The 25,854-nt window shown below is 44.7% G+C and overlaps 1 protein-coding gene across 1 annotated transcript; it reads left to right on the top strand.

The window, feature by feature from the left end:
• Window positions 1-23,643: 23,643 nt before the first annotated feature.
• GPR132 (G protein-coupled receptor 132) lies at window positions 23,644-24,747 on the top strand. Its single transcript, XM_051621456.1, has one exon. The coding sequence runs from the start codon at window positions 23,653-23,655 to the stop codon at window positions 24,745-24,747; it is 1,095 nt and encodes a 364-aa protein (XP_051477416.1). The 5' UTR covers window positions 23,644-23,652.
• The last annotated feature ends 1,107 nt before the right edge of the window (window positions 24,748-25,854 follow it).

The raw sequence follows: 25,854 nt of genomic DNA, 5'->3' as shown, positions 1-25,854 counted from the left end.
TAATCTCCATCAAACTATTATCTCAACATACCACCTACACAGACAGATGAAAAAGCACCACTAAAAGCAAACTGTTGTTTTGTTCTTTCCTTCTCAGAAAAAAACAACCCCAAAGCTTAGAAGAAAAGCTCAGAGTCCAGCTTTGTACATACAAACTCCTCCTTTCCATCTGGAATTTCCCCTTAGTTATACCATAAACAAACTCCCCTCAAATATGCTAAAATAAAGTGAAGTGAAATTCAGTAGCAGACGTGGAAGTAGAGACTATTTGTAATCTAGTGGTTACCAAAAAGCAACCAAGAGCAGATAGAATCTGATTTTTCATTTTAGACTATTTTGAATTTCTTATTCAACAAAGTAATAATTCACCTTTATAAAGTATGTTGCATTTGAATACAGTTTTTCTTTTGATTTTTTTATTAAGCTTGATAAGGTTTTTAACTACAAGAGATCGTCTCTTTTCTTTCCCAAATAATGGATTAGACTTTGAAGGCTAAATACCACTGAGCTGCTAGCATTTTTCAAAAGGATTTTGGCATTGTAAGATGATTATTGTTTTGTTGTCCTACCACTGGTGCTTCTAGTAAGACCCCCTCTAACAGGGAGAGAAAAGATGGCATCCTAACAAAAAACACTGATGCTAGGAATAGGTGCATAAATCTTAGATCACAGTGACAGGCTCCTAATTTGTTGCACCAAACCACTAAAGGGGAATGACAAAACAATCACAGAGAACACCAGGTGATGTTCTTTTTACAAATAATACACCAGCCTTTATTCTTTTCTCCTGGTTTTATGCCTTTGGATTGCTAAGAGGCTTACTAGGGAAACAAGCCTGGTATCCACTTTATTAATTCCTTATTAATTAAGGCCTATTGTCTATTTTATTAGTTATTTATTTGAAATTAAAATTAAAATCAACACAATTGGGTGACACATCTCTGGGTGTCATTTCACCAGCCAGCAGACAGAAGCAAAGCATTTTTTAAATTGTGCTGCCACATACTACTAGGAACAGCCACTGGGAGCCAGATGCTGTTCTAACAGAGATCCCCTTACTAAAGCAGCCCAAATGTAACTCCAGAGCTCTGGTCCAGGAATATGACCTTGATTCCTAAAGCATTTTAACCACATGCTTCAGACTCTTATAAGTTGCAGGAGGCTGAGCCAACATAACAATTTGCTGCCAACTGCCTTTGTACCATCTCTGGCATATGTGAGAGCCTTGGCTGGGCCATTTCTTCTGACTAAAATGGCAGAAAACCATCCTATTGTTCATATTTCAATGAGAGTTGGACCTTCCCCTTTGGATGGAGGCAGACTTTGATGGTGTCTTACCCTGCCTCCTGGAGTTGTGCCCTCAAGCAGTTATTTAGCTGCTCTGTTCAATTGCAGCTTCCAGCATTCAGGTTTCCCTTCATGCTGCTTTTGCTCAGTGCCTGTAAGAAAGGGGCTCTGGTCCATGCAGTGGGGTGCCAACTGCAGCAGTACAAATAAAAACCATCACAATATGAACTCAACAGAACCTGCAGGCTTGGGTGGCTGCTTCAGGAGATCTGATGGGGAGCAGAATAAGAGCACAAGTGGCTGTTTTCATACAAAGCAAAATGTAAGGAACATTAATTGCCTGAGGTGGGTAACAGGAGGCTGATGAACAACACTTCTGCTGTAGTTGCTGCTTTCCTGGTCTTTAAAGAAGTCCTGAGCAAAAGGACTGCCTGGCTGTAGTAACACAATGTCAGAGTTGTCAAGGGGACCCAAAAACATCTGTAGAATAACAGTAGGTGCTCCTACAGCTCCTGCAGATACTCAAGTATCTGCAGAATAAATGAACTTTTTTATCACTGCCCATAGTCCTCACTAGCACCTGGGCATCTCAAGCATCTTGAAATAAAGAAGACCAAAGACACTGCATCCTTTGTGGACCATCTTCTTTCTTCTTTTGTCCTCACAGCACTTTCTTCCTGCTCCTGAAAGTGCCGGGATGTTACCCAAGGTGATGGGGCAAGAAAGAAGAAGTCAGAGAATGCAAAGAAGTCAGACTTTCTGGTGTTTTTCTTGGTTATCTGGCACTTGGGAGCCAAACAAGACACATTTTATGTTCACCCATATATCTGCTGTACGTATTCCATAAGCTGCAGCTGGACTGCAACCTGCCTTTTTCCCCCCAGACTGGGTTCTGTTTGCCTGGGATTGGAGTGGTGACATTGGCTCTGCACACCGTGACACTTTAGCCCAACCAGGTCAGCAGAAGCTTTGGCTTTTAGTTCTGCAGAATTCTGTCAGTTCATGCATGTTCATTACTGTTCTGGTTTGGTTTGGTGGGTTTTTGTGGTAGTGGGGGAAGGGCCACAGGAGTTGCTCCTGTAAGAAGCTGAGAAACTCCCCTTTTCCAAAAAACCCAGCCAAAGATCCATTAGAGGGGCAATAGATGCACCTCAGTGATTAACATAGGAAAAAACTCATGTAACACCTGAGCAGAGAGGCACTTGGGGGGAGAAGAGCGGTGCTGGAGGAAGAGAGCGGTGCTGGTGGTTGGTGAGGAAGAAGGGGAAGAAGGTGCCCAGCAGAAGTTTCCCTGCAACCCATGGCAAGATGGCAGCTGTCCCCCTGCACTCGTGGAGGAACGTGGCGGAACATTCCCTGAGGGTGCCAGGAGGGGTGAACTTGGCCAGTGGACTTGGATTTTGTGGCCAGTGGATTTGCTGCCTGTGGACTCTGATTGCGCAGCTGTGGAAGACCCCGGGGCCAGGGGAGTTTGTTCCCAAAGCAGCCCATGACTCTCTGGGAAACCCAGGCTGGAGCAGCTCTGGACCTTGTGGGAAGGACTCATGAAGGAGAGGTTCATGGAGGACTCTCTCCCATGGGGAAGCAGGGAAGGACTGTAAGGAATCCTCCTTCCTGAGGAGGAAGGAGCAGCAGGAACCACCCGCCTGTGAAGTGACTCTAAACCCCATCCCCTGTCCCCCGGTGCTGCTGGGGGGAAGGAGGGAGAGAAACTGGGAACAAAGTAATTTGGGCCTGGGAAGAAGGGAGGGGTGGGGTAACATATGCAAGCCCTGCTCTGTGTGTTGTCTGTGTCCTGTGTGTGTTTGATTAGTGAAATTAAATTACCTTAATCGGTGAAGAACCATCCTTGTCCTTTGTCTCGACCCAGGAGCTTTGAACCTCCTCATCCCAGAGTGTGTGTGTGGGGGGGATGAGCGGCCATGGGTCTGTTCTTTGTTGTCATGTTGGGCCCAAACCCACAACAATTATATACAGATATCTATTTATTTATTTTTAATTTGTAATAATACCTGGGTCTCATACAGTATCTTTTTGCCACTTCTTCTCAAAATATCTTCAAAGGAAGTAGACATCACAGCTGTCTTTTTAAACAGAGAAAATGAAGGCTCAGACAGAGGTGAGATTAATGAAGAGCCCACAAGTTCAGTCCAGAATTGAGTTGCATCTGTTTCCTTCCCATTATTTGGCCACATACTCTACCAAAGGTGGTGGAGAATCATCAGATATTTGCATTTCTTAAGAAATTGAAGCCTGCAGGTTTGTCTGCACTGAAGTTTCGTGCAAAAACACCCCACATCTGGGTAATCTGGAGTACACAGAGCTTTTTGATATCCAGGTCCACCTGCTTCCTCTCTACAAACTCAGTCTAGAAAAGCTAAATCAGGTGTCACTTACATGCACACAAACTGCAGGGCAGAGAGACTCTGCACCTCCAGCCTCTCATGTTAAAATATGTCCATACTACACCAGCACCAAGTGAAGCTACACCATTTATCTTTCCATGGGTAGCTCTATGGACAAAATGACCCAAGCTGCTTAAGTGTCAGGAGAACAGAGGATGGCAGGGACGTCTTCTAATGTTAAAGAATCTTTCCAATAAACACAGTTGCTTCATAAATGCATCTTCAAAAAATACACTCCTGTCACCAAGTAGGGCATGGAAATAGTGTTTGGAAGACGAGGCTGTAAATTCATTGGTTAAGTGAATACATGCTGCTGAACACAAGCCAAAATCCAAGGTGTCTTTAGGAAGATCAATTTATAGGAAGACCTAGTTCTAGGAAGTTCTAGTTATAGGAAGACCTATAGGAAGACCTACTGAGAAAACTGTGCCAGAGTCAGCATTTTCAAGGGTGATTTCCAGTAGATTTTTCTGTTGTCTGTTCCATCTTCATGATGGAGTAAGAGGATTTGAAAAACTGGTAGGAAAGGAGGCAGTCGATTGAAGTCTGAATGTCATGTCTTCATCAGGCACCTTCCTTTCTCCAAAACATTAAGTTGCTCATGACAATAAAGCAGCAGAGACTGGAAGGGCTTTCACAACTACCTGCATCCCTCAAGACTTGGAGAAGATGCCTCAAGAGAGGCATCAGATGTTACTACCTAATGCTGCAGGAGGTGGTTCCATGGCCTGACCACCACAGAGTCTCCAGATCATCACCATTATCATTACCAGTGTGTGAACCTCCATTTCCCCACTGGAGGCTGGTGACACAGAGAAAGTGTAGCTAAATGAAGAAACAAGTAATGTTAATGCTGAGCCTGTGCAGGTCTATGAGCTTCCCCATTGAGGTGCAGCCAGGTAGATCACAAAAGGCAAAGGCTCAAAATACCAGTTATGCAGAAAGGTTCTCCCTGATGCTCTTACACCTGCTCTGGCAGGAGGTGTGCCTCCCATGGCTTGCTGAGGGTTGCATCGTCTGGGGAAGTTCACCTCACAGGGAAGTCATGCAGACCTCTGAGGTCTTCTTGCAAAAGTGGCTTTTGAGCAAGTCTGAGAAATGGAGCACAGAGGGGACAAATCTACCACCATTTGCCTATTCTGCAACCACTTCTCCATCACACACAGGTGTTGAAGTTCAGACCTGTGGCTTAGGGACTGGTTTGCACTAAATAAGGGCTAGCATGCCGAAGGTCATTCCAGCTGTATGCAAGAGGGAATTCCTGGTGCAGGACAATCCCAAGATGATGTCAGTTGCCCATCTTGTTAAATAAATACAGATATTTCCTTTTGAATCAAAAGGCTCACATCCTCAGTGTTCATCCGTGATTGCAGACCTCCATCGTGTTCAGGAGAAAACCCAGGACACTAAGTCCTGTCCCCAGTGAAATCTGCCAACCTGTTTTGTTGTCCTGTTGCCTTTTTCCTCCCACTCCTCCTCTGTCCCATTTCCTTTTCCTGTGGTGCTTACACAGCAGCTCCTGTACACGCGAATCAGTAAATCAAACCCTTTACAGAGTATTATTTTCAATGTTATCTCTGCTCTGCAGAACGTTTCCTGCCTTCCTGTCTGCGGCACTTCTCTGAGGTGCCCCTCAGCCATGAAATCCTGGTGCAGACATGCCTGGGTAACCCACAGGTGCCTGCCAGCTCAGTAGCAGTTTCCTCTAGCAGGGTACAAGCTTCCTAAAGCCACTCACTCTCCAAGGGCTTGGTGCAGCTCTCCAATGAGGCCTGCCAGGGTCTCTGCTGGCAGAAAGGCTCCCTGACCATACTGGGAAAAGCTGATATAAAGCAAACACCAGATCCTTTGAATCTCTGATGCAGTGCAAACCATTGGAGGCTATGGGGAATACAACAGGAGTGAAAAAAGCAGATTTGGATGTGTAACAGAGGTGTTTGAGTGGGATTCAGCTGATCCAAAACCCAGGTTTGTCCAAGGCACTTACTCTGTGTATGCCAGTTCCTTGTCCTTCATCGGTTCACTTCACTGGGGATTTCAAACAGTGAACAAATTTTACAACTTTGTTTCTGTGGTTGTCAGAGTTTTTGTATTAACTTGAGATATAATAACCAAAACCAAAAGAACCATGTAGTAGCAAAGAGCTATGGGTAGCCACATTAAAAAGTTGCACCTCCTTAGTAAATCATCCCCTTAGTGAGTGCTGAGATACTGCAATTCCATCAGCTTCTGGCGCTTTCACAGAAGCCTTCCTAGTGAAAACAAAGTAAGGCTTGAAATCAAAAAGCTGTGTCTAGAAAGTGCAAAACCAACTTGAATTTCTGTATATGGGGGTTGGACTAGATGATCTTTCGAGGTCCCTTCCAACCCCTAGGATTCTGTGATTCTGTGATTTGCACCACAGATGAATGTGGTTGCTCAGGAGTGTAGACCATGCTATAGATGTACAATTGGCTCTTCCCTCTGGGTTTGCTAAGGTTAAACCAACTTCAGGTGTTTGCGCACAACTGCTGCTGCTTTGAGTTTTTTAAGAAATCAGGAGCACATATTGTTTGAACTGCACCCTCCTCCTCCCCAGCGCACTAACTGTAACCTTTCTAACCCTGTGGGTGTTACAGTTTCCTAGTATAAGGAGGAGGTTTTATTTAAAAGACATACTCATGCAAAAGCTGCAAACACGGCACTAGGTCGGGCAGTCGTGGCTGCCGGCCATGATTGGCATCTGCTGCCTGAGCCTGCTGATACAGCATTGGGTTGCCTTTGATTCCAGCAGCTCAAGCTGCACAAGAGAACATGGATGGGCTGGGATGTCTGGGGACATGCATGTTCAGAGACGAAGTTCAAAGTGTGGAAATGAATCGGTTGTTGCTGGAGCACATTCCTTCCTCTCAGCCCCGGCTGCGGGTGTGCGGCTGGCAGCGGGCTCTCCCAGAGGCTGTTAGATACCACACAGCTCTGTACCTCACCTCATCCCAAGGGCTCCAAGGCACAAACTGGCACCTCTTTACTCCTGCCATACAGAGGATGAATCTATCACCATCCCAGAGATGTCAGTAGAGTCAAAGGTTTCTAAGGCACATGGTGTGAAAACCAGCTGCACTATACCAGGGAGCTCTTGCCAGGGTATATATCCACCTCAGTGCATGAAGGGGTAGGACTGTCAAACATACAGGGCTTTTGTCTTCAGGGTGAGATACTTTTGCTTGATGAGGGAACGATCAGTCACACACCTGACTTAGGGATTCCCATGCCTGAGGCACACAGCACATCACAGCATCAGCAAAAATGGAGGACAAACAAATTTCTACACACCATTCACAAAAAATGGGCAAATCAAAAGCAGGAGGACTTTCACACACAGATGTCCTTTGAAGGCATTGGTGGAACCTGACAAACTACAAGGAATCTGACTGTGTCATCCTGGCCTGTGATAGCACAGTGTGTATCACATGTAGAAAAGCCAACGCATCGAAAATTTCAGAAGCTGACACCTGTGTTTCATTTCCAGCATCAGAACAAGGAGGTTTCTGCATTCCCTGCAGACTGTGTACTAAGAACTGGATGTATGTACATGAGAAACCAGAAATCCATGTGAGCTCTGTACTAGGCTCAGCTCACTGGTTTTGCCAGCCAGCTGGCCTGCTTGCCAGAGCAGTGCAGAGATACACTGCAGTGTGAGGGGAAGGAGACTCTGCAGGTAGGCGGCTGCTAAAAGGAAGCTGAGCTTTGGTTTTAGCACAGAGCTCATCCCACACTATCTAGCTTGAAGGTTTCAACCTGTAGTTGATCCTGATACGAACTGCAAAAAACACCATGGCTGGCTTTTGTCCCTGTCCCAGATCAACAGCATCACTGCTACTGTCACAGATAAACCAGGTTTGAACCACAAGTTACAGAGGCTCCTTAAAAGGCACAGTTGTGTGTCGTATCAGTGCAGAAGGATTTGTAGAGTGCTTGGCCAGAGAGGCACAGAGGTGAGCAGACTTCAGTCCCTAATGCTTCTTAGCTCCACTTTGACCACTGCTGTCCTGGAGAGACTCTTGAGCCCTTTACTGCCTTGCTTTTATCATTAAGGAAGTGTTTCTTGCCATCCTGTACATGCTGCATTACCCAGACAGGTCTGCAGCTCAGTCCCCATTCAGTGTGCTGTCGGGTAACAAGACAAGCCAGATATTTGCCTTTTTCCTACCCAAACCCCAACTTCAAGGAGTTGCAAAAGTTTCTGGAAGTGTCTTGCAATGTGAATTCTTGGCATCAGTCTTCTGCTTCCTAGGGCAATGGCTGTGGGTGATGTTGATTTGGGCCATATCTGAGAGAAGCATGAAGTAGCAGTGGCTTTAAATAGTAATGTTTTGCAGGGCCGTTTGGAAGCTTCTTGGGCACAGAAAAAGGTTGTCTTCCATTCCTATATGGAGGGCCATGCAATTTTCAATGTTTTACCATAAAATATAGCTGGCAAATTCATATGTGACTCTGAATATCCTAAAGCCTATATTAATGTGTGCAAGTAAGCATCACAGAGACCATAATCAGGCAGACATTTGACTGCAAGTTGATTGCAACCAAATAGGAACCCTAATTTGTGATCTGGTACATCACAAATGCTACAGGGGAGCTTATCAGTCTCCACAAAACTTCCAGTTCTTCAGGACAGACCGCAGTCTTCCCTTCTCTGTCCAACATCTCTGAATGAAGAATGGTCATTTACACAGATAAATCAGTTCCAGATATCTCACAAACATTATTTGCATCCTTCTTCATGGTTTCCTTTGGGTTTGATATCTACACAGAAGAGGACAAGGACCTTTAAGACCATTCCTGTGTGATGTGCTCTGGGTGACCCTGCTCTGGCAGGGGGGGTTGGACTAGATGATCTTTCGAGGTCCCTTCCAACCCCTAGGATTCTATGATTATATAAAGTCTAGAGCACATCACACAGGAACGCGTCCAGGCGGGTTTTGAATGTCTCCAGTGAAGAAGACTCCACAACCTCTCTGGGCAGCCTGTTCCAGTGCTCTGTCACTCTCACAGTAAAAAAATGTTTTCTGATATTCACCTTAAAACTCCTATGCTCCCAATTTGTATCCATTACTCCTTGTCCTGTCACTGGTCATCACTGAGAAAAGCTTAACTCCATCTTCTTGACACTCACCCTTTACGTATTTGTAAACATTGATGAGGTCACCCCTCAGTCTCCTTTTCTCCAAACTAAAGAGACCCGGCTCTCTCAGCCTTTCCTCATAAGGGAGATGTTCCACTCCCTTCATCATCTTTGTGGCTCTGCATTGGACTCTCTCAAGCAGTTCCCTGTCCTTCTTGAACTGAGGGGCCCAGAACTGGACACAATACTCCAGATGCGGCCTCACCAATGCACAACAGAGGGGGAGGAGAACCTCTCTTGATCTACTAACCACCCCCTTTCTAATGCACCCCAGGATGCCATTGGCCTTCTTAGCCACAAGGGCACACTGCTGGCTCATGGTCATCCTCCTGCCCACCAGAACCCCCAGGTCCCTTTCACCTACACTGCTCTCCAGCAGGTCAGCCCCCAACCTCTACTGGTACATGGGGTTGTTCTTCCCCAAATGCAAAACTCTACACTTGCCCTTGTTGAACTTCATCAGGTTTTTCCCCGCCCAAGTCTCCAGCCTGTCTAGGTCTCTCTGAATGGCAGCACAGCCTTCTGGTGTGTCAGCCACTCCTCCCAGTTTGGTGTCATCAGCAAACTTGCTGAGGGTACATTCTGTACCCTCGTCCAGGTCGTTGATGAAGATGTTGAACAACACTGGTCCCAGTACCGACCCCTGAGGGACTCCACTAATCCACAGGCCTTCTCAAGTCAGAACTGGATTGTCCAGTCAGCTTCATGTCTATAAGTGTGCAGCTAACTACAAGTGACACATTTTGAGAGCCTGATGAGGTAATGAGTAATGATGTAATCAAGTAATTTTGCCTCTACTTCTGACTGTAGGTGGTATCGCTATCAACTTCCTGCACCTTTCACAGAGCAGACTGTGAGTATAGCTCGAGTTGGAGAACTTCGCCTCCCTTGCAAAAGCCAGAGGAAAAAAGAAGTAAGTGATTTCTGTCCCTGAGGCAAGGCTAGCAGTACTTCTAGCTAGCAGTATTTTGCTTTGTTTTGCTTTGATTACTGCTTCTCCGTACCATGCATGTGTGCTTCAGAAAGGCAGATGCTGTTGATGTTTCACCATGATCTACATCTCCTTGTGAGTGATAACTGGGTGTATTAATTAGAGTTCATTGCAGTTAATAGAGTCTTCACTATCTGTCTTCCTTATGAATTCAATTTGCTACAAAAAAACACGTATATTTCTCTCTTACAAAACTATTTTGTTCCAGTTAGGGATAGATGATAAATAGGATTGAAGGATTTTGGCAAGATCCAGGTTGCTGCGAGGTTAGATTTAACTACTGCTGCAGAGCATAAGTCATGAATACAGAATTATATTAGAAAAACAAATGCTGGGCTTCTTTTGGTAGACCATAAGGAGAATTCATGTCCAGCCTTTTATCTCAGCCTTACTCTGATGGGAAAGCAAGACACGCATTTTATCGTTATGTTTACTCACTGGTCTATACTGACAAATTGGACACACTACATTTCGTCTTTTTCTCCAACTTTTATTCTCACAGTACTGCTGATCTCTGGCTCTCAGGAACACAGAGACCGAGTTAAGATTTTTTTTTTGGTCAAATATTTTGGGAGTTTACTTGTTTCTCTGAGACTGCAGAAATATTGTGACCATGCTTAATGCTCTCCTCAGCAAAACAAACACCTTGATTTTATGAAAGCTGAGACTCCCTTGTATTTAGCATAGCTGCTAGTTTGTGTAGCAGCTGCAGCTTTAAGTAGACCAAAAGTCTTGTGATAAAGTCACAGGTTGGTAGCAGCAATCACACCGTGCTGGGAGATCAGCAGAATTCAGAGTTCCTTTCTTTGAGATTTCAAAGGATCCTGCTTTTACCTTGAGATTGGAGCACATCTTTCCTACACCCAGTAAGATTTAGCAAAGGGCAAACATCCTTCCAGAGCCAGGCTGACCTATTGACTTGATCCAAATGAATTGTTCTCTGAATTTAGTTTGTCAGAGGGTCTTCTTGGTTGCTTTAATTTTGCTGTTACCTCCCCCATTTGCTTGTGTTTATGTCACAATAGAAAATACTACAGATCATAGCTGGCTTCTCTTGAAATTTTTACATGGAGTTTGCTACTATGCCAAAGACTAAGGGGCATCTGGGTTTAGTTTTAACCTGTCCTTCCTGAAATCCTGTTTTGACAAGCTGCTGCCTTTAGACCAGTGATTCCTTAACTTCCAGTAACATAATTGGGGGAAGAAGATACGGGGGAGAAGAGGGGGAAGAAAACCCCACCATTTATTCTACTCTTTAGCACTCAATGGGAAAGGCTGATCTTCTTCTAAGGACTTTTCCATCGGCCTGTGCACAGGACACTCCATTTAAACAAATACCCAAAGTTTGAATTGAGCACCTGCTCTGAACAGAATTCCAACTGGAAGTGCGGACAGCTCTTTCAGGTTCAGCATTTCCCATGGTTCTCTGGGAGAGATTGATTTTACAGCCTCATCATGATCACACAAACAGCATTGTTGTCAAAGTAGAAGTGCCCGAAGGCAGCGTTTCAGCTGTCTCAGGCTGCCCTGACAAAGCTCAGTCCCACTTCAGAGCTGAAATGGAAATTTCACAGCTTTGCACGGAATAATTTTGCCCTCCTAGCCTGGCTCCTCTATTTTTGTTCACAAGATGTTAGAAAAGTGATTCTGGTTCCCCCACCAGAAAGAGCCAGAAGTGAGGAAGTGGAAGGCAGCACTGCTGCAGTTACAAAGACGGTTGTGCCACCGCTCACAGTAGCAGTTGTGGTCCCAGTGCAACAGGAACGTGGCTGGAGGGGTGTGTGAGACAGTGTGAGCACAGGTTTCTGTGGCTGCTGTCTGGGACTTAGTGCCTCTACATCTGGCCTGAGTTCAGCACAAGCTCAGGTTTTGCTTGCTCTTTCCTGATACTCAATGCAAACATGTTGTGCTGTGGGGTGTAATTAGGAATGAGCAGTTCAGTGCTGAAACTAGTGTTGTCCCATTTTCACCTGAGGTTATTTTTTCTCTTTTTACCCTTTTTCCCTCCCTGCACAGACTCAGCTGCCTGTGCAAAAACATCTGGATATCTCCACACTACTTCTGTCTTCAAGGAGGCTCATGTGTGGAGCTAGAACCACTTAAGCAAGGTTTAGCAGATAGAACATCTTCTCACATCCCTGTGCCACACATTATTGCCTCCTGAGTGGGGTGTGCCTCACTCTATGAAAATCACTGATTTAAACTGAACCCTTTTGCAGCCAATATATATGGAGGACACTATTTTTGCTTAGCCCTCCCTCCCATGCTGGGACTCTAACAGAGTGGTGGAGGTATTCAAGGATCTCACTATACCGGCAAAAATCCCATCATCTTTACACTTGCTTTCTGCAGAGCATGTCAGAGAGGGAGTGTAGGGGCTGAGAGAGACATCAGAGATGTGTAGGTGTAAAAAAGAATCTCGAGTGTCACAGTTTTTGCTGGTATAACTAAGGTCTTAAGGGGAAAACCCCTCTGCTGCTACGTAAGCTAGCTAGCTATAGGAGGTGACCCAGATGGCAGAAAACAGTAGTTCTCCAGTTGGTTGAGAGTGAACCATAGGACAACAAGAAATGAAGAAATTGAGTTTCATGGTAAATGGAAAAGGAGGACATATTGGTGTCTGAGTTCAGAGCACTTGTAAAAATCATGTTTAACTGCTCTGTTAAAAATAGAATTGCTTGAAATATAGAAGGCACTGTGGTTTTCACAAGGCTTTGTAGATCCCACCTGCTGAGACACATTCACTTTAGACAAAAGAAAACCAATTTTGAGGGAAAATTAGCTAGACTTCTCAGTGACGAGCAATATGTCAGTGAGCCCAAGTCTGGCAGGTCACCAAATTATTTTTGGCATGTTTTTGCTCCCCAGAAAAAACATTTAGTCCTTTAGGACTGATGATGCTACCAGCCACAGCTCCCAGGTGACATCAGGTCCCACACAGACTCACCAGGCAGGGTTAATCTACTGTCACAAGGTCAAAGCTCAACACCACCTTTGCATTTTCCTACCACTGGCAATGGTGTGCATCCTGTCTACTCTCACTCTTTTCAGTACAGCTAAGATGTACTGGGGCATTTCAGATGGATGGAAGGGACAATCTTATTTTGAGGATGGAGGAAAAGCCTGTGATCCCTGTGACTGTCACTAGTGCAATGGAGGTGTCAGTACAGGAAGGGGAGAAGCTTGTGAATTTGGGATTTTGATCAGGATATGTGTTTGGTTATGAACAAATATACTCTGCAAGTGTCACTGCTCGGCATCAGTTCTGGCTGGACACTTGTTGCCTGAGCCAGCAATCTCCGGTTTCCATGGGATCTTGAACAATGAAAGAGGTGTGAGTTACCATTTGTGGATGTCCTAGGCCAGCAGAGGTTTGAAAATCACTTACGTTCACACCTCTGGACATGACGGTCCTCCTAGCAGGAACAAGCCTCTCTCTTGGTCACAGATTAGCTGTGGTTGTCTTTTACTCATAGACTTGAAGGCCTTTACGTTGGCCCAGATGTCACTTGTGCCATCATTCACTGAAGGGTGAAAAGATACATGGCCTCAGTCCAAAAACCTCCAGCAACTCCAATGGAACAGGTGCTGCCCCAGAGATGATTTTGAGTCATGATAATCTGAGATGAAAATGGCTCTAGTACAGGCTTTTCTGTGACTATGTATGTTTCTAACTGAAGGTGCCAGAGGTCTGGCAGGAGTCTCTTGTTTGAAGGTTTGGATGGCTGATGCCCAGAAGAAGGAGAAAGTTGCCCATAAATAGCTGCTGGGTTGATCCTAAAGCCTAGAGGTGACAGAGCATCTCTGTTAGGGGCACAAGCTTAGCTGTAGCAGGGTGCTGGCATGGCCAGACCTCCTTGTCTTGTTAGAACAGCTACTCCCTCAATAAGCCAGCCTGCTTTTTCGGGAGTCTAGAGTAATATTCATCCATACATAAGCCGTCAGTGTTAACTCTACCAGCACTTTGTTGTGCTTTTGACATCCAGGAGCACCCCAAGGTGGGTCAGAGAAGCTGTGCATGGGAATGCCTCCTCTCATCTCCTTCCTCCAAGACATCATAGTTCCAGCATGAGTGAGCAAGTCTAGCCAATTAGGATTCCAAATGAGCCACTCAAGTAGCAGAAGGCATATTTAAATAGCCCCCACTGCCAAGGCGATCTGTTAAGCTCTGGTAGCTTTTAGGGAGGCCTCAAGCACAAGTGTCTGCTGGTTTTGTGTGTAATGAAGGTCTGTGTAGAGGAAGGTGTGAATCAGCAGCACAGAACTTGCCAGTCTTGGGGCTGCTCTTGGCTCTTCACTTTCACTGGCTCTGCTCCGAAGTCTGTGTTTTCCTCAACCTTTTGAATCAAATTTATGAGGGCATTTCTGGGGATCTTGATGGTTCTCCTGGCCATGAAGCCATTCCTCTGGCTGTGGGACCTTTACTAGACAAGCTGGTAAACCTGCCCTGCAACAGCCACTCTCTGATGCTCTTAGGGAGAAAACTTTTTCAGGTCCAAAAGTCCCAAAACCATGAGTCATGGCCTTCAGACCATGAGACTGGAGAAAAAAATCCAGTGCTTGTGGGGGATTTTGGGTCTGTTTTTCATCTGTGAACTTCCTCCATCTAATCCATATGGCACGTATGTAGTTTTACCCACTTTTAGATGTGTTGAAAGATGCATTTAAACTATGTAGCAGGAGCTTTCATTTGCACATTTCTCTCTTAGCTGCTGTCGTGGTTTGGGCCTCACCTGACAACCAAGAACCTCATGGCCACTCACTCAACTCCCTCCCCCATCCCTCACAAACACGTGGGATGGGGAGGACAAATGTCAACTAGAAGCTTGTGGGTCAAGGCAAAGGACAAGAAGCATTTCACTCACCAATTACAGTCACAGGCAAAACAGACCTCGCTTGGGGAAAAATAATAATTTAATTTCACACTAATCGAATGCACACAGGACACAGACAACACAAAGAGTAGTGCTGAAATATGTTACCCCACCCCTCCCTTCTTCCCGGGCCCAAATCACTTTGTTCCCAGTTTTTCTCCCTCCTTCCCCCCAGCAGCACAGGAGGATGGGGATGGAGTTCAGAGTCAGTTCACAGGCTGGTGGTTCTTGCCACACCATCCTCCTCAGGAAGAAGGATTCCTTACAGTCCCTCCCATGGGAGAGAGTCCTCCATGAACCTCTCCTTCATGAGTCCTTCCCACAAGGTACAGTCCCTCAGGAGCAAGCTGCTCCAGCACAGGCTTCCCACAGAGTCATGGGCTGCTTCAGGAACAGTCACCTCCCCTGGTGCAGGGTCCTCCACAGCTGCAGATCCAAGTCCATGGGCTGCAGGTCCATAGTTGCCCCTCCTGATGCCTTCAGGGAATGTTCCACCAAGTTTCTCCATGAGTGCAAGGGGACAGCCTGCCTTCTCACCGTAGGCTGCAGGGGAACTTCTGCTCGGCATCTCCTTCCCCTTCTTCCTCACCAACCACGGGATCTCCACTCTGGCACTGTTCTCACTTCTCCAGCTCAGCTCTTCTTTTTCTCTCTCTGCTTTCAGGTCTTGTATCAGTTCTTTCATATGTCAGTTGCATCTATTGTCCCTCTAATGGCTCAGCCTTGGCCACCTGATTGGGGAGCTTTCAGTAGCTTCTTGCAGGAGCCACCCTGGGGCCGCTCCCCTGCTACCAAATCCAGCACACCTGCCTGGCATTCTTCTCTCCTCTCTAGTTCCTCACGAGGTGGTGTAACAAGGCACTAAGAAACCCAGTACATAGAAAGTTAACAATTTTAAGCCAGGTCCTTTGTCAGCCCCAAATTACGTGCCAGTTCACTCACAGCTGCTTATTTTAGCAAAATAGAGTTCACATCTATGAACAGTGTATCATGAGATAAATCAGCTGCCTTCATCTCATCAGAAATGATTGCTGACTTCCCTTCCTGCATGGCAGATTATTAATATCTTCCTTTTTTTGACTCAAAAAAAAATTTGTAATAAGATTGCCTATATCTGCAGTATAGATTTAAATACTAAGGCAGTGTAACTAATCCCAAGGTCCTGCTGCTTCCTTACAGCAGCTATTTGCAGCCTATAAATGCTCCATAGCTTGTTTTAACCAGCAGTAGTCCCCAGGGATTACCTGCTTCACCATCGTTCTCTCTGTCTGGTATCTTGCAGCTGGAGATGAGTGTAACCACTGATGCAGAAGTGCTAACTTCTACCAAAACCTGCCTGAACATGAGATGACTACATTTGGTGACCAAAACAAAGCATATGCCATGCCTTTGTTCACCAGAAGGCTGCTCAGAGGCCTTCCCTGTTTTCTTAAGTCTTCTCCACGGCTGCAGTAGCCAGGGAGTGTTCAAAGAAGGGCAAAACTCAACTAGGAATCTAGCAAATAAAAAAAACCCACCTTGCTACTTTCATCTTTCAGGAATCATGTGGAGATTTTTTTCCTGACTAGGCATTAAAGCTACTTCATATGATGTGTATTTGTCTCTGCATTCAAATCCCAACAGTGGTTTCCTTCTGATCAAGCTAGGAAGGAGGCAGGTCTCTTAAGATGGAGTTGTGCTTGGGCTGGATTCCCAGTATAGTCCCATAGCTTTAAACATCCTTTTTTCCTCTACAGAGAGTTGAAACTAGATCATTTCAAACTTATGTATTGATATATTCAAATTTGAAAATATACAGTTTCAACTCGTACTATCTTGTGTGTACCAGTAAAAACCATGAGTCTGCTTAGCAACTAAGAGGAGGCATTGCTGATTTTCCTTTGTATGCTGAGACTTACTCAGAGGAGCAAGTTCTTTTACTAATTTGTTTATTACTAATTGGAAAAAAAAAAAACACAACAAAAAAACAATAAAAATAAACAGCTCACGGACTTCTGGGCTAATGGGTTAAATCTATTTTTATCCCCAAAGACACCACAAATTTTTTCCTGCTTTTAAGAACATCAGATCAAATAATCCATATAAATTTCTGTTTTTATGAAAATTATCAGGCAAAAGCTGGAAAGTTTAATAGTTCTTAAAGCTTACAGAGAGGCAGTGTAGGTTCTGCGTGAGAAAGAGAAGCCCACATTTAGAAGTGATATTACTGGTGCTGGGTATTGTAGGTGGCATATCTGTCATATCTGGGAACTGATGTCATATGGTAGTAGATTTGACTTGTGAGACCGACACCACATTAGAAATCTTGTCTCATAGTTAATGGTACTAAGGAAAGTACACAAAACCCCTCAGGAAAAACGGTTTCACTGAAGGCTGATTTGTGCTTTAAAACACGTAGGTTGCCATTCTTTCTAAGCAGTGGGAGCAGGAAGGAAGATGTGAAGGGGTGGGCTGTTTTTATCTTAACCATTATAAGCGTAGCTTTTAAAAAAAAGTATTCTTCATATCCACATAAACCCCTCTATATTCTCAGATCTTACAATATTCTTTCGTATAGAAGGATGATTGGAAAATTATTTTTAAATTAAAAGCATATAGATAATGTGCTCTGCTGATCTAATTGTACTCATGTTATGTATTTCACTGTGTTGCTTTTTTCTCTTCTATCCCTCTGTATCTCTGGTGAATTAACCCAAAGACTTTCAACCAATGCTTTATTCAACTATTGTGCTTTTTTTGTCTTCTCCCTTCTTCACTGTAATTGTATCTGAACTTTCTCACCTTTCCTAATATGGGCTATTTTTATCACTCCAACTTCTCTGTTGGAAATTGAAACAGTTTTACATCAGTAGCTCACAGACAAATAAAGCAAAAAAAAAAAAAAAGGCCAAAAAAAGCCTTTTGCTTTCCCCCTTGTTTTCACTTCCCTCTTTACACCTTTGTGTTAGCAAAAGCACTTCAGTCCCATGAGGGAAGACCAAATATTAATACAACTGGCCTGAATGAGCAGTAGGAGCCCCCAGTCAAGTCTCAGCACCTCCCAGGACCCCTTTCTGCTTCATTCAGGGCCAGGCTCTGGGGAAGATCTTTACTCTGAGGGAGTAACCTCTAAGCTGACATGCTCACAAAATTCCACACACTTTTCAGGGCTTAGAAGTTATGATTTCAAGGAAAAGAACTGAAGAGAGTGATGTGGTTAGAGCTGCTGTCCACCTCCACATGACCCAAACAGCCAGATGCTCTGCTTATCCAAAGGACTTGAGGCATCCACAGAGAAGGTGCTTGGCTGAGTAGCTCGTTTGCAAAGAGCCCTAAATAGTCAGCAGAGATCACCAATGCCTCTGCAGGCTGATGGAGGCTGCAACTAACACCACGGCAAAGTTGTTCTCAGTACAACCCTCCTTTCACCTGCCTTTTGCTGCTCCACTCCTGGCCATGTGCTACTAACTACTTACTCTTTTATGCCAGCCCTGGTGCTGCTTTGACCCTTGTCACCACTTCAGAAAAGTTGACAGGTGGACAGCTGACCCAGATACAAAACGGGGACAAGTTTTCTGCTGGCTTACCACTGTGTGTGTGTGTTCACGACAGGGTCAGGCACCTACTGGTCAGGGACAGGGCAGAGAGAGAAGGTGACAACCAGGGTGTTTATTCTGGCATGGCTGTGATGTGAAGCCACATCCTCACAGCATCCTAGGTTCCAGATCTCATCTCCCTTGAAGTGTGTAGGGCACCTTTGTAGGATAGTTCAGTGCTCCCTGAGGCTGGGTAGGGGAGAGGACAGATGACCATCACACAGGCTCTCCTGCACAGCAGAACAAAGCTCTGGTTCCTGCCAGACCAGACACCACTTCAATATTTGAAATCTTCCACTTTCTAAGAAAGCCTAAGAAAGAGCCACCTTTCCCTTGCTCCTGGTAAATCCAGGCCACGTGTGGCCTGCACTGCACAAGGTGCACTGCATCCCAGAGAAGGTGAGGAAAGGGCAGTCAATCTAGATCAGGCTTCACAGCCCTGTTGGTAGGTCTGCAGCAAGTCACTTCTGCTGTCTCACCACACAGCAAGAAAATGTCTGTCATGCCTCTTCCATCCACAACCATTTTTACAGGTGCCCTGCCCTTTTCCAGGATTTTCTCACCCTAAGGTCTCACTGTGTTAGAGCATGTAAACACTCCATTTTAGGAGCATGTAATGTAATGACCTATTTTTCTAGCAACGTGAACATAACACAACAATGTTAGAAATGCAAGGTCTGCCTACCCCAATATTGTGGCTATGACCTAGGCCAAGAGCAGATGTCCAGGGAAGAGTGTAAATACACAGCAGGCACACAGCAAATCTTCCTTAGTGGATTACTCCATCTTCCAGTGATTAGTGCTCAGGGGTGCTTCCTGAGCCAGAGGTGATGTCTCTGTCCTGGAAGATGAGATGTTTTGCACATCTTGAAGGTGAAAACCATGCACTTGTTGACTCCGGTTTTCATGCAGTTTGTGTCCCACAGAGTAAGAGCTCAGAGTGCTGCTAAATATACATTGACATGTTGATGCAAAATACAGCCACGACCTGATGTAACACCTAGTACTAGTCATTGAAGCCTAGCAGAACAGGATAGGGCACAGAAAGGTGACAACAGATACTTTGGACATCCTCTGCTCAAGTGGAAGCTACAGGGTAGCTAAGAAAGCTAATGCATTTAAACAGTTTGTCTCTCACAAACATGGTCTTGAATATCACTCATCCTTGGCAACACAACTATGTTTGACCTTTTATGAATGCTTGAAAATTGCTATATGTGATAAGTCTCTCAAGTTCTGCTGTTCCAACCAATGTTTCCATCACTAAAATTGCTCATCACAAATATTCACAGAAAATGAACCCTGAAAGGGTTTATGTTTTTCTCCACTGTTTGATAATATTTTATATTCGAATTAATATCTGAGATGGAGACTAGCCTGCTCCAGTCCTGCACCAGTGTGGGATGACATCAAAGTGCTCACAGGTAACCAGCTGCCTCTTTACATAAAGCAGCACAGTTATGAATGCTACATTTGAGAGATGTGGGGATCTATCCATCACAGCCCAGTCACCAAAGAAGACAGAACTGTGACTCTTCTAGGCTGGGCCATGTATCAAAACAGAAAACCCTAAAGGCCTGAGAAGAGGATAAAAATGTGCATTCAATTACAGAGGGTGAAATTTCATACACTGTCTGCTAAGTGCTGCTTTCTGACCTCCAATTTAAGGAGGAAACCCCTCTGCAGGCCTGGAGAGTTGAGCAGAGATAAGTGAAGCTCAGAACTTGGGCTGGATTCAAGGGCAAGGGCTAGAAGTTTCTTCCCAGGACAGAGCAGAGAGCCAAGGGAAGAGGAGGGAGGGAAGCAAATGGATGTTGATCTCTCTTCCTTCCTGATGTGGGGCTGAGAAGTAAACCATTAAAGCTAGGAATGATCCAGGCTCCTGACTTGACAGGCCAGACCTTCAGGAGAGGCATTCAGCATGTTTTTTCCCTAGAAGTGTAAATTCACCCCTATGACTGCACTTTGCCAGTTGAGGCTTTGTGCTAAGCAGCTGACAGTCATTAAAGGTGAAGGTCTCCTCAGCTCAGTCTCAGTCCCTGTGGCTAAGGCCATATGCCAAAAGCCAAGAAAAAAAAGCATGTCCCTTGCAGGCCGCTTAAAAAGTTACAGGTGTCTCCTTCCTGAGGCTCCCTCATGAGTACCAAGCATGGGAAGGAGACTTGGAGCACACTGGACAGGGAGGAGGTGAGAGAAAGAAACACTGGGAACCATGTGCCTACAGAATAACTCTTCTACCACTTCCTTCCTGCCCTATACCACCACTGGTGCTCGCTGGTGGGACAGGCACCTCTGAGGGAAAGGTGCATCGCACGAGCAAGCAGGCGTAGGCAGCTCACAAAGGAGAAGATTCAGATAAACACAGGGTCAAGACAAGTGTGCAAACCCAGAGAGAAGAGAGGAGAGCACACATTCAACCACACTTCAAAATTGTTTTTTTTATACTGGCATGCGGGTAGAAAACTGTGGAGTAACTGAGGTGGAATGAGATGGCACCACGTCCCCACCTCGGCTGCTGCCATTGCCCTCACACAGAAGTTGTATTTACCTGATGGGCTTCACGTTAAAAGGGGGGGTCTCCAGTATTGCTCTATGGTGTGCAGGTGCACAGCAGCTCTCCACTGGTCAGACCCATCTGAGTCAAGGACAAGGTCTCCTATCTCAGGTGAGGTCTGGGCATAGAACTGCTGCTGAACCTGAAGCTGAGCATTGCTTTTAATCCCCTCTACACAGCGGTAGAGTAAGTGGCCCTGAGAAAACGCCACCTCATTCCCCAAGGGTGGCAGATGCCTAGAGGAAGCAAAAAAAATCAACTCACTACCAGTTTTTATCACAACTATAGTTTTTCTAAGTTAACACCAGCTATCAGTACACTTTCACTGCCAGGAAAGAAGGGTAGTAACTACGCCATCCCGCACAGTAACCCTGCAGCAGCCCTGCTGGGTACTTCTTCTCCAGTCATTCATAAGATGGGAAGTTTGGAACTGAAGGAAACTTCAGATCCCCCTCGAGGGGGCTTCATGATACCCACTAGACTCAAGTCTGATTATCAGGAAGGGATGTGGCCCTCTGGCAAGAGACTTTGGCCCAAGGAGCGCAGCAGCTGCTGCTAACCTTCACCGTGGTGTCAGCACGTGAGCAGAGCATGGTTTGCTGCAGGGGGAAGTGGAAGGTAGTTGCAGAGCATGGTCATGGCCTCCAGAGTGTGCTTCTTCCACTCACACAGCACTTTTTCATTTCCGACATCCTCACGCCAAGGAAGAGCTTACACAGCCAACAGGGATGGGGATGGCACATACCACTGCCTCTGCCCCATCTGCTCACTTGCCAGGACATCTTCACTCAGAAGCTGCTGTCATTGAGCAAGCTCTGACTAATTTGAGGTGCTTGATGGAAATGAACACTTCTTGGCATAGGCCAGGAGATGCTCTCTTGGTGGTCATGGCTGTGGCTAGCACCGTGCTGCCATGAGGATCTTGCAGGCTAAGGCAACCTGTGTCCATTTTCTCATACTGTTCTCATCATCTGGTAACTAAACTGAGTTAGGGGACCTGATTCCCCTTCAAGCTGTAGGGATCTTGAATGGCAGGTAGTCTGCCAGGCATTCAAGGTGGAGCTGCTTGTGCCATTCCAGGGATTGTTCTTGCCCACATAGAGGGGAAGCAATGCCCCCCCCAGAGATGCAGAAGACAACCCCATTGCACTGGGAACAGACTTGATCTGTTTGACGAGGGCCCAAACAAGCAACAAATAAATGTTCTGAGGCTGCTAAAAGCTGCCTTCCTACCTGCATGAACTTGAGATTAAAGAAATTGATCACGGGCACTGGGGACCAGAAAAGCTCATCCCCCTCCTTTGTCTGAAGGAACTCAGTCTCTGTTAACATACTCCTTGTGGAGTTTGGCTGTTTCCTGGAGCAGGTGTCTACCCCATAACAGAATGACCAGAAGACTAGGCCAGACAAGACCTTTTTTTATCAAGGACGTTGTTCAGTGGACATCTTCAACTCATATATGCAGCAAAGTACAATTCTTAAGGGCACATACACCTCCTTATTCCTCTCTTCACTTGGAGAAAATTTCTGCATGGAAATCATCACACGACTTTGCAATAAATGTTTCTCCCAGTACTACTTAGCACTGACCAAATGCCAGGTCTGTTCATGTTTATGGGTATCTCAGAAAGGTGGAGGGTTTTGTCACCACTCCTGTTCAAAGACCACTAGTTTTCTTCACCTCCATTTCTTAAATGTGTGTATATTCTTCTCTCTGACCTTGTTCACTTCCTCTAACCGCCCTTCTTTACCGTTGTTTCACAGAGACATCCAAATAGATGTGGTAAGCAGTTTCACTAGCTTGTTATCATGGGTATTACATAGCACTGCAAGTTTATGTTCTTCAGATGCAGTTATTAATTAAAAGGAGGGAGGAGGGAAGTATCAATTAGCTAGTTCTAAACCACTATGTTGTAATACAGTGTGGAGACAAACACCAGTGGCCAGATTCTCATTCCTGTGTGTGGGATAGTCTCTAAGACAACCACTACCACTGCCTACTTCAGATTATTTCCCCATCTGACTGACCATAAATGGTTCTTTTGGAAGTCTGTCTCTGAAATCTTTACTGTTTGCAGTCTTGTTACTAATTTTGAAGTAATGATAATAATAATAATAGTAAGAATAAATATATATAGATAAAATCTAAGACTACTGCCCTTAATTTCCTCTGGGAAGTGACTTTAGTAATTGATTAGCAGCTTTCTCTCATTTATGAGGCATCCTGCTTCAGGGACAGTCCTCAATATTTTATTTTAGTAAACAGGCTTGCTGAACTCAAGAAATTCCTTGCGAACAAAGGCACTTTTTCTTGGAAGTAAATCAGACCTGGCTCACAGAGGACACACTACAGGAGGTCTTGGAAAACCTGCCTGTCTTAGGTGTTTCCCCAAGACAAGCATCCATTAGGGGAAATGGTTTTAAGCTGTAAGAGGGTAGATTTAGGTTAGACATTAGGAAGAAATTCTTTAGTGTGAGGGTGGTGAGACTCTGGAACAGGTTGCTCGGGGAGTCTGTGGATGTCCCCTCCCTGGAAGTGTTCAAGGCCAGGTTGAATGGGGCATTGAGCAACCTGGTCTAGCGGGAGGTGTCCCCGCACATGCAGTGGGGGTTGGAACTAGATGATCTTTAAGGTCCCTTTCAGCTCCAACTATTCTATGATTCTGTGATCTCACTTTTTCCCCTGACATGTCCTGTTGGCACCTATGGCACCATAAGCTTTACTGACACATTTTTAAGTGATGCACATGCTAACTTTCCAACTTGTCTTCTCATTCTCAGGGAACATCATCTGGAAAAAGAATAATGGATAATTGTACAGATGCAAATAATAGCTCCACTTGCACAGGAATGCCCTACAAAGACAGCAAGACACTTCTGGTTGCTGTTTACAGCATTGTTTTTGCCATAGGCATTCCAGCAAATTGCATAACTTCCCTGCTTACATTTGTACAAATCCAAAGGAATAAAGTAATTGCCATCTACATTTTCAGTTTATCATTGTGTGAGCTGATGTATTTAAGCACTTTGCCTCTCTGGATTATCTATGTGCAAAATGAGCACCAGTGGAATATGAGTGTAACGGCTTGCAGAATAACAGGATTCATCTTCTTCTGCAACATATACATCAGCATTCTGCTTCTGTGCTGCATTTCTGTGGATCGTTACGTGGCACTGGTGTATGCTTTGGAATCAAGGGGGAGAAGAGGACAGAAAAAAGCAATAATCATAGTGTGTCTTCTCTTCGCTGTGGTCGCAATAATCCATGCTCCAGTATTTAGTATGGAAGATTCAGTGAATAACAGGACCTGCTTTGAGACTTTTCCCCTTGACATAAAATTGGCTTCTTTCAGCTTTGCCAGATTCCTATTTGGATTCGCCATACCTTTCACAACCCTCATTTTCACAAACTACAAGATTTTCCAAAGTACAAAACCAAGCAAAATCTTGACGTGTCACCAAAAAGCCAAAGTGAAGTATTTGGCTATTGCCATTATTGTAATTTTCCTGATCTGCTTTGCTCCTTACCATGTGGTACTCATAACAAGATCCATATATTTTATGCTTTATCAAAATTGCTCATGTCCATTTGAAAAAGATATCTATTCAATTTTTACAGTGTTTCTGTGTTTAGCTACTGCAAACAGCGTTGCTGATCCAATCATCTATGTGCTGGTTAGTGAAAACGTCAGAAAAGATTTTTGTAGGAGTATGAGAAGATGGAGATGGAACTCATCCAGGCTGAATTCGTCCATTAATCACAAGAGTGACAGCCTAAAATTGAAAACAACAAAAGTGCCACAGGAAGGAGGGCTACGAAAAGAGAACATAGAAATGCCAGATTCTGTTGACACTCAGAAGACTACTAATAGTGGCAAAGAGCAAGAAGGTGGCAGCTAGCAGTGAGCTGCTGACACAAATAAGAAGTTCCCAGCACCAGCTGTGGGCTGCAGACTGTAGCACTCAAGTATTTACATGCTCACGTCTGTAAAAATGTTTGTCATAGTGCATGGGCAAGCAACTCCTTGAGAATGCTACAGTGGTGATGATTCTTCTTTCTGTTCATCTCCTACAATAAAGTTTGTCCATCAGTATCACTGGTGAATATATTGCTTTGCTAAGGACACGTGGAATAAACCAAGTAATTTACTTTGACTCAAATTCAAATCTTAAAAGCTTATTTTTTGGAACAGCTCTTTTACTCATATGAATTCAGAACTAGTTTTATCTTCTGAGATGGACAACAAAAATCCCCGCTGAGGAGAACAATGCAGGACCCGTTGAAATTTTTTATTCTTGAGGAGGTACATGCTCAGATGCTCATACACATACACGGTTGTTAACATTTGTGGTTAACCAGTGGAAAATATTAAAAACGAGCAAGTCTTTCAACAGGTGCCTTGAAAATGTTCCTAACACTTCAGTATTCAGCTTTATCTACCCTGCACATTCTGCGGAGAATTAAGGGAAAACAGTGGCCTGATAACACAGACTAACTGTACTTCTACTGAATTAGTCAAGATCATGCCCTATCCTGAAATTCTTAAAATTTACAATCCTTGACATTTTACAATTAGTAAATTTTACTTGTTTTGGAGTTAAATGTAGAATGCACTGAAGTATGTAGGAAAAAAATACCATTTCCTGAGTGGTGTTGTGGACTGGTTTTATGCCATCTCTGGACATTTGTTGAACTTGGGTTTCATTTTGGACTAACTTAACACTTTCCTTTTGGTACTGGTCCAGCTTTTCGTGTGTAGGAGTCTGTGCAAGATTTAAGTGCCTCACTGACAAGGAAGGGCTGGCAGTGTGAATGTCATCCCTTCTCCCCCTAGCTGGGAACTCCCTCAGACACATCGGTGATGCACACATGAGATGATGCTGGGGAAGATTTCATCGTTGCTGCTGCCACTTCTGCTATGAATAAGTTATTGATGGTAGTCTGCTGCGCCTTCAGACCAGGAATGAAGAAATAAGAATGACACAAATCTGGCAAGACTTACGTAA

The sequence above is a fragment of the Apus apus genome, chromosome 5 (genome assembly GCF_020740795.1).
Source record: "Apus apus isolate bApuApu2 chromosome 5, bApuApu2.pri.cur, whole genome shotgun sequence".
NCBI classification, from domain to species: Eukaryota; Metazoa; Chordata; class Aves; order Apodiformes; family Apodidae; genus Apus; species Apus apus.
Note: the sequence above shows the minus strand (reverse complement) of the source record. Positions and strands in the feature narration are given on the sequence as shown.

Excerpts from the sequence above, each read along its gene's own strand:
- GPR132 (XM_051621456.1), top strand. The coding sequence starts at position 23,653 with ATGGATAATTGTACAGATGCAAATAATAGCTCCACTTGCACAGGAATG.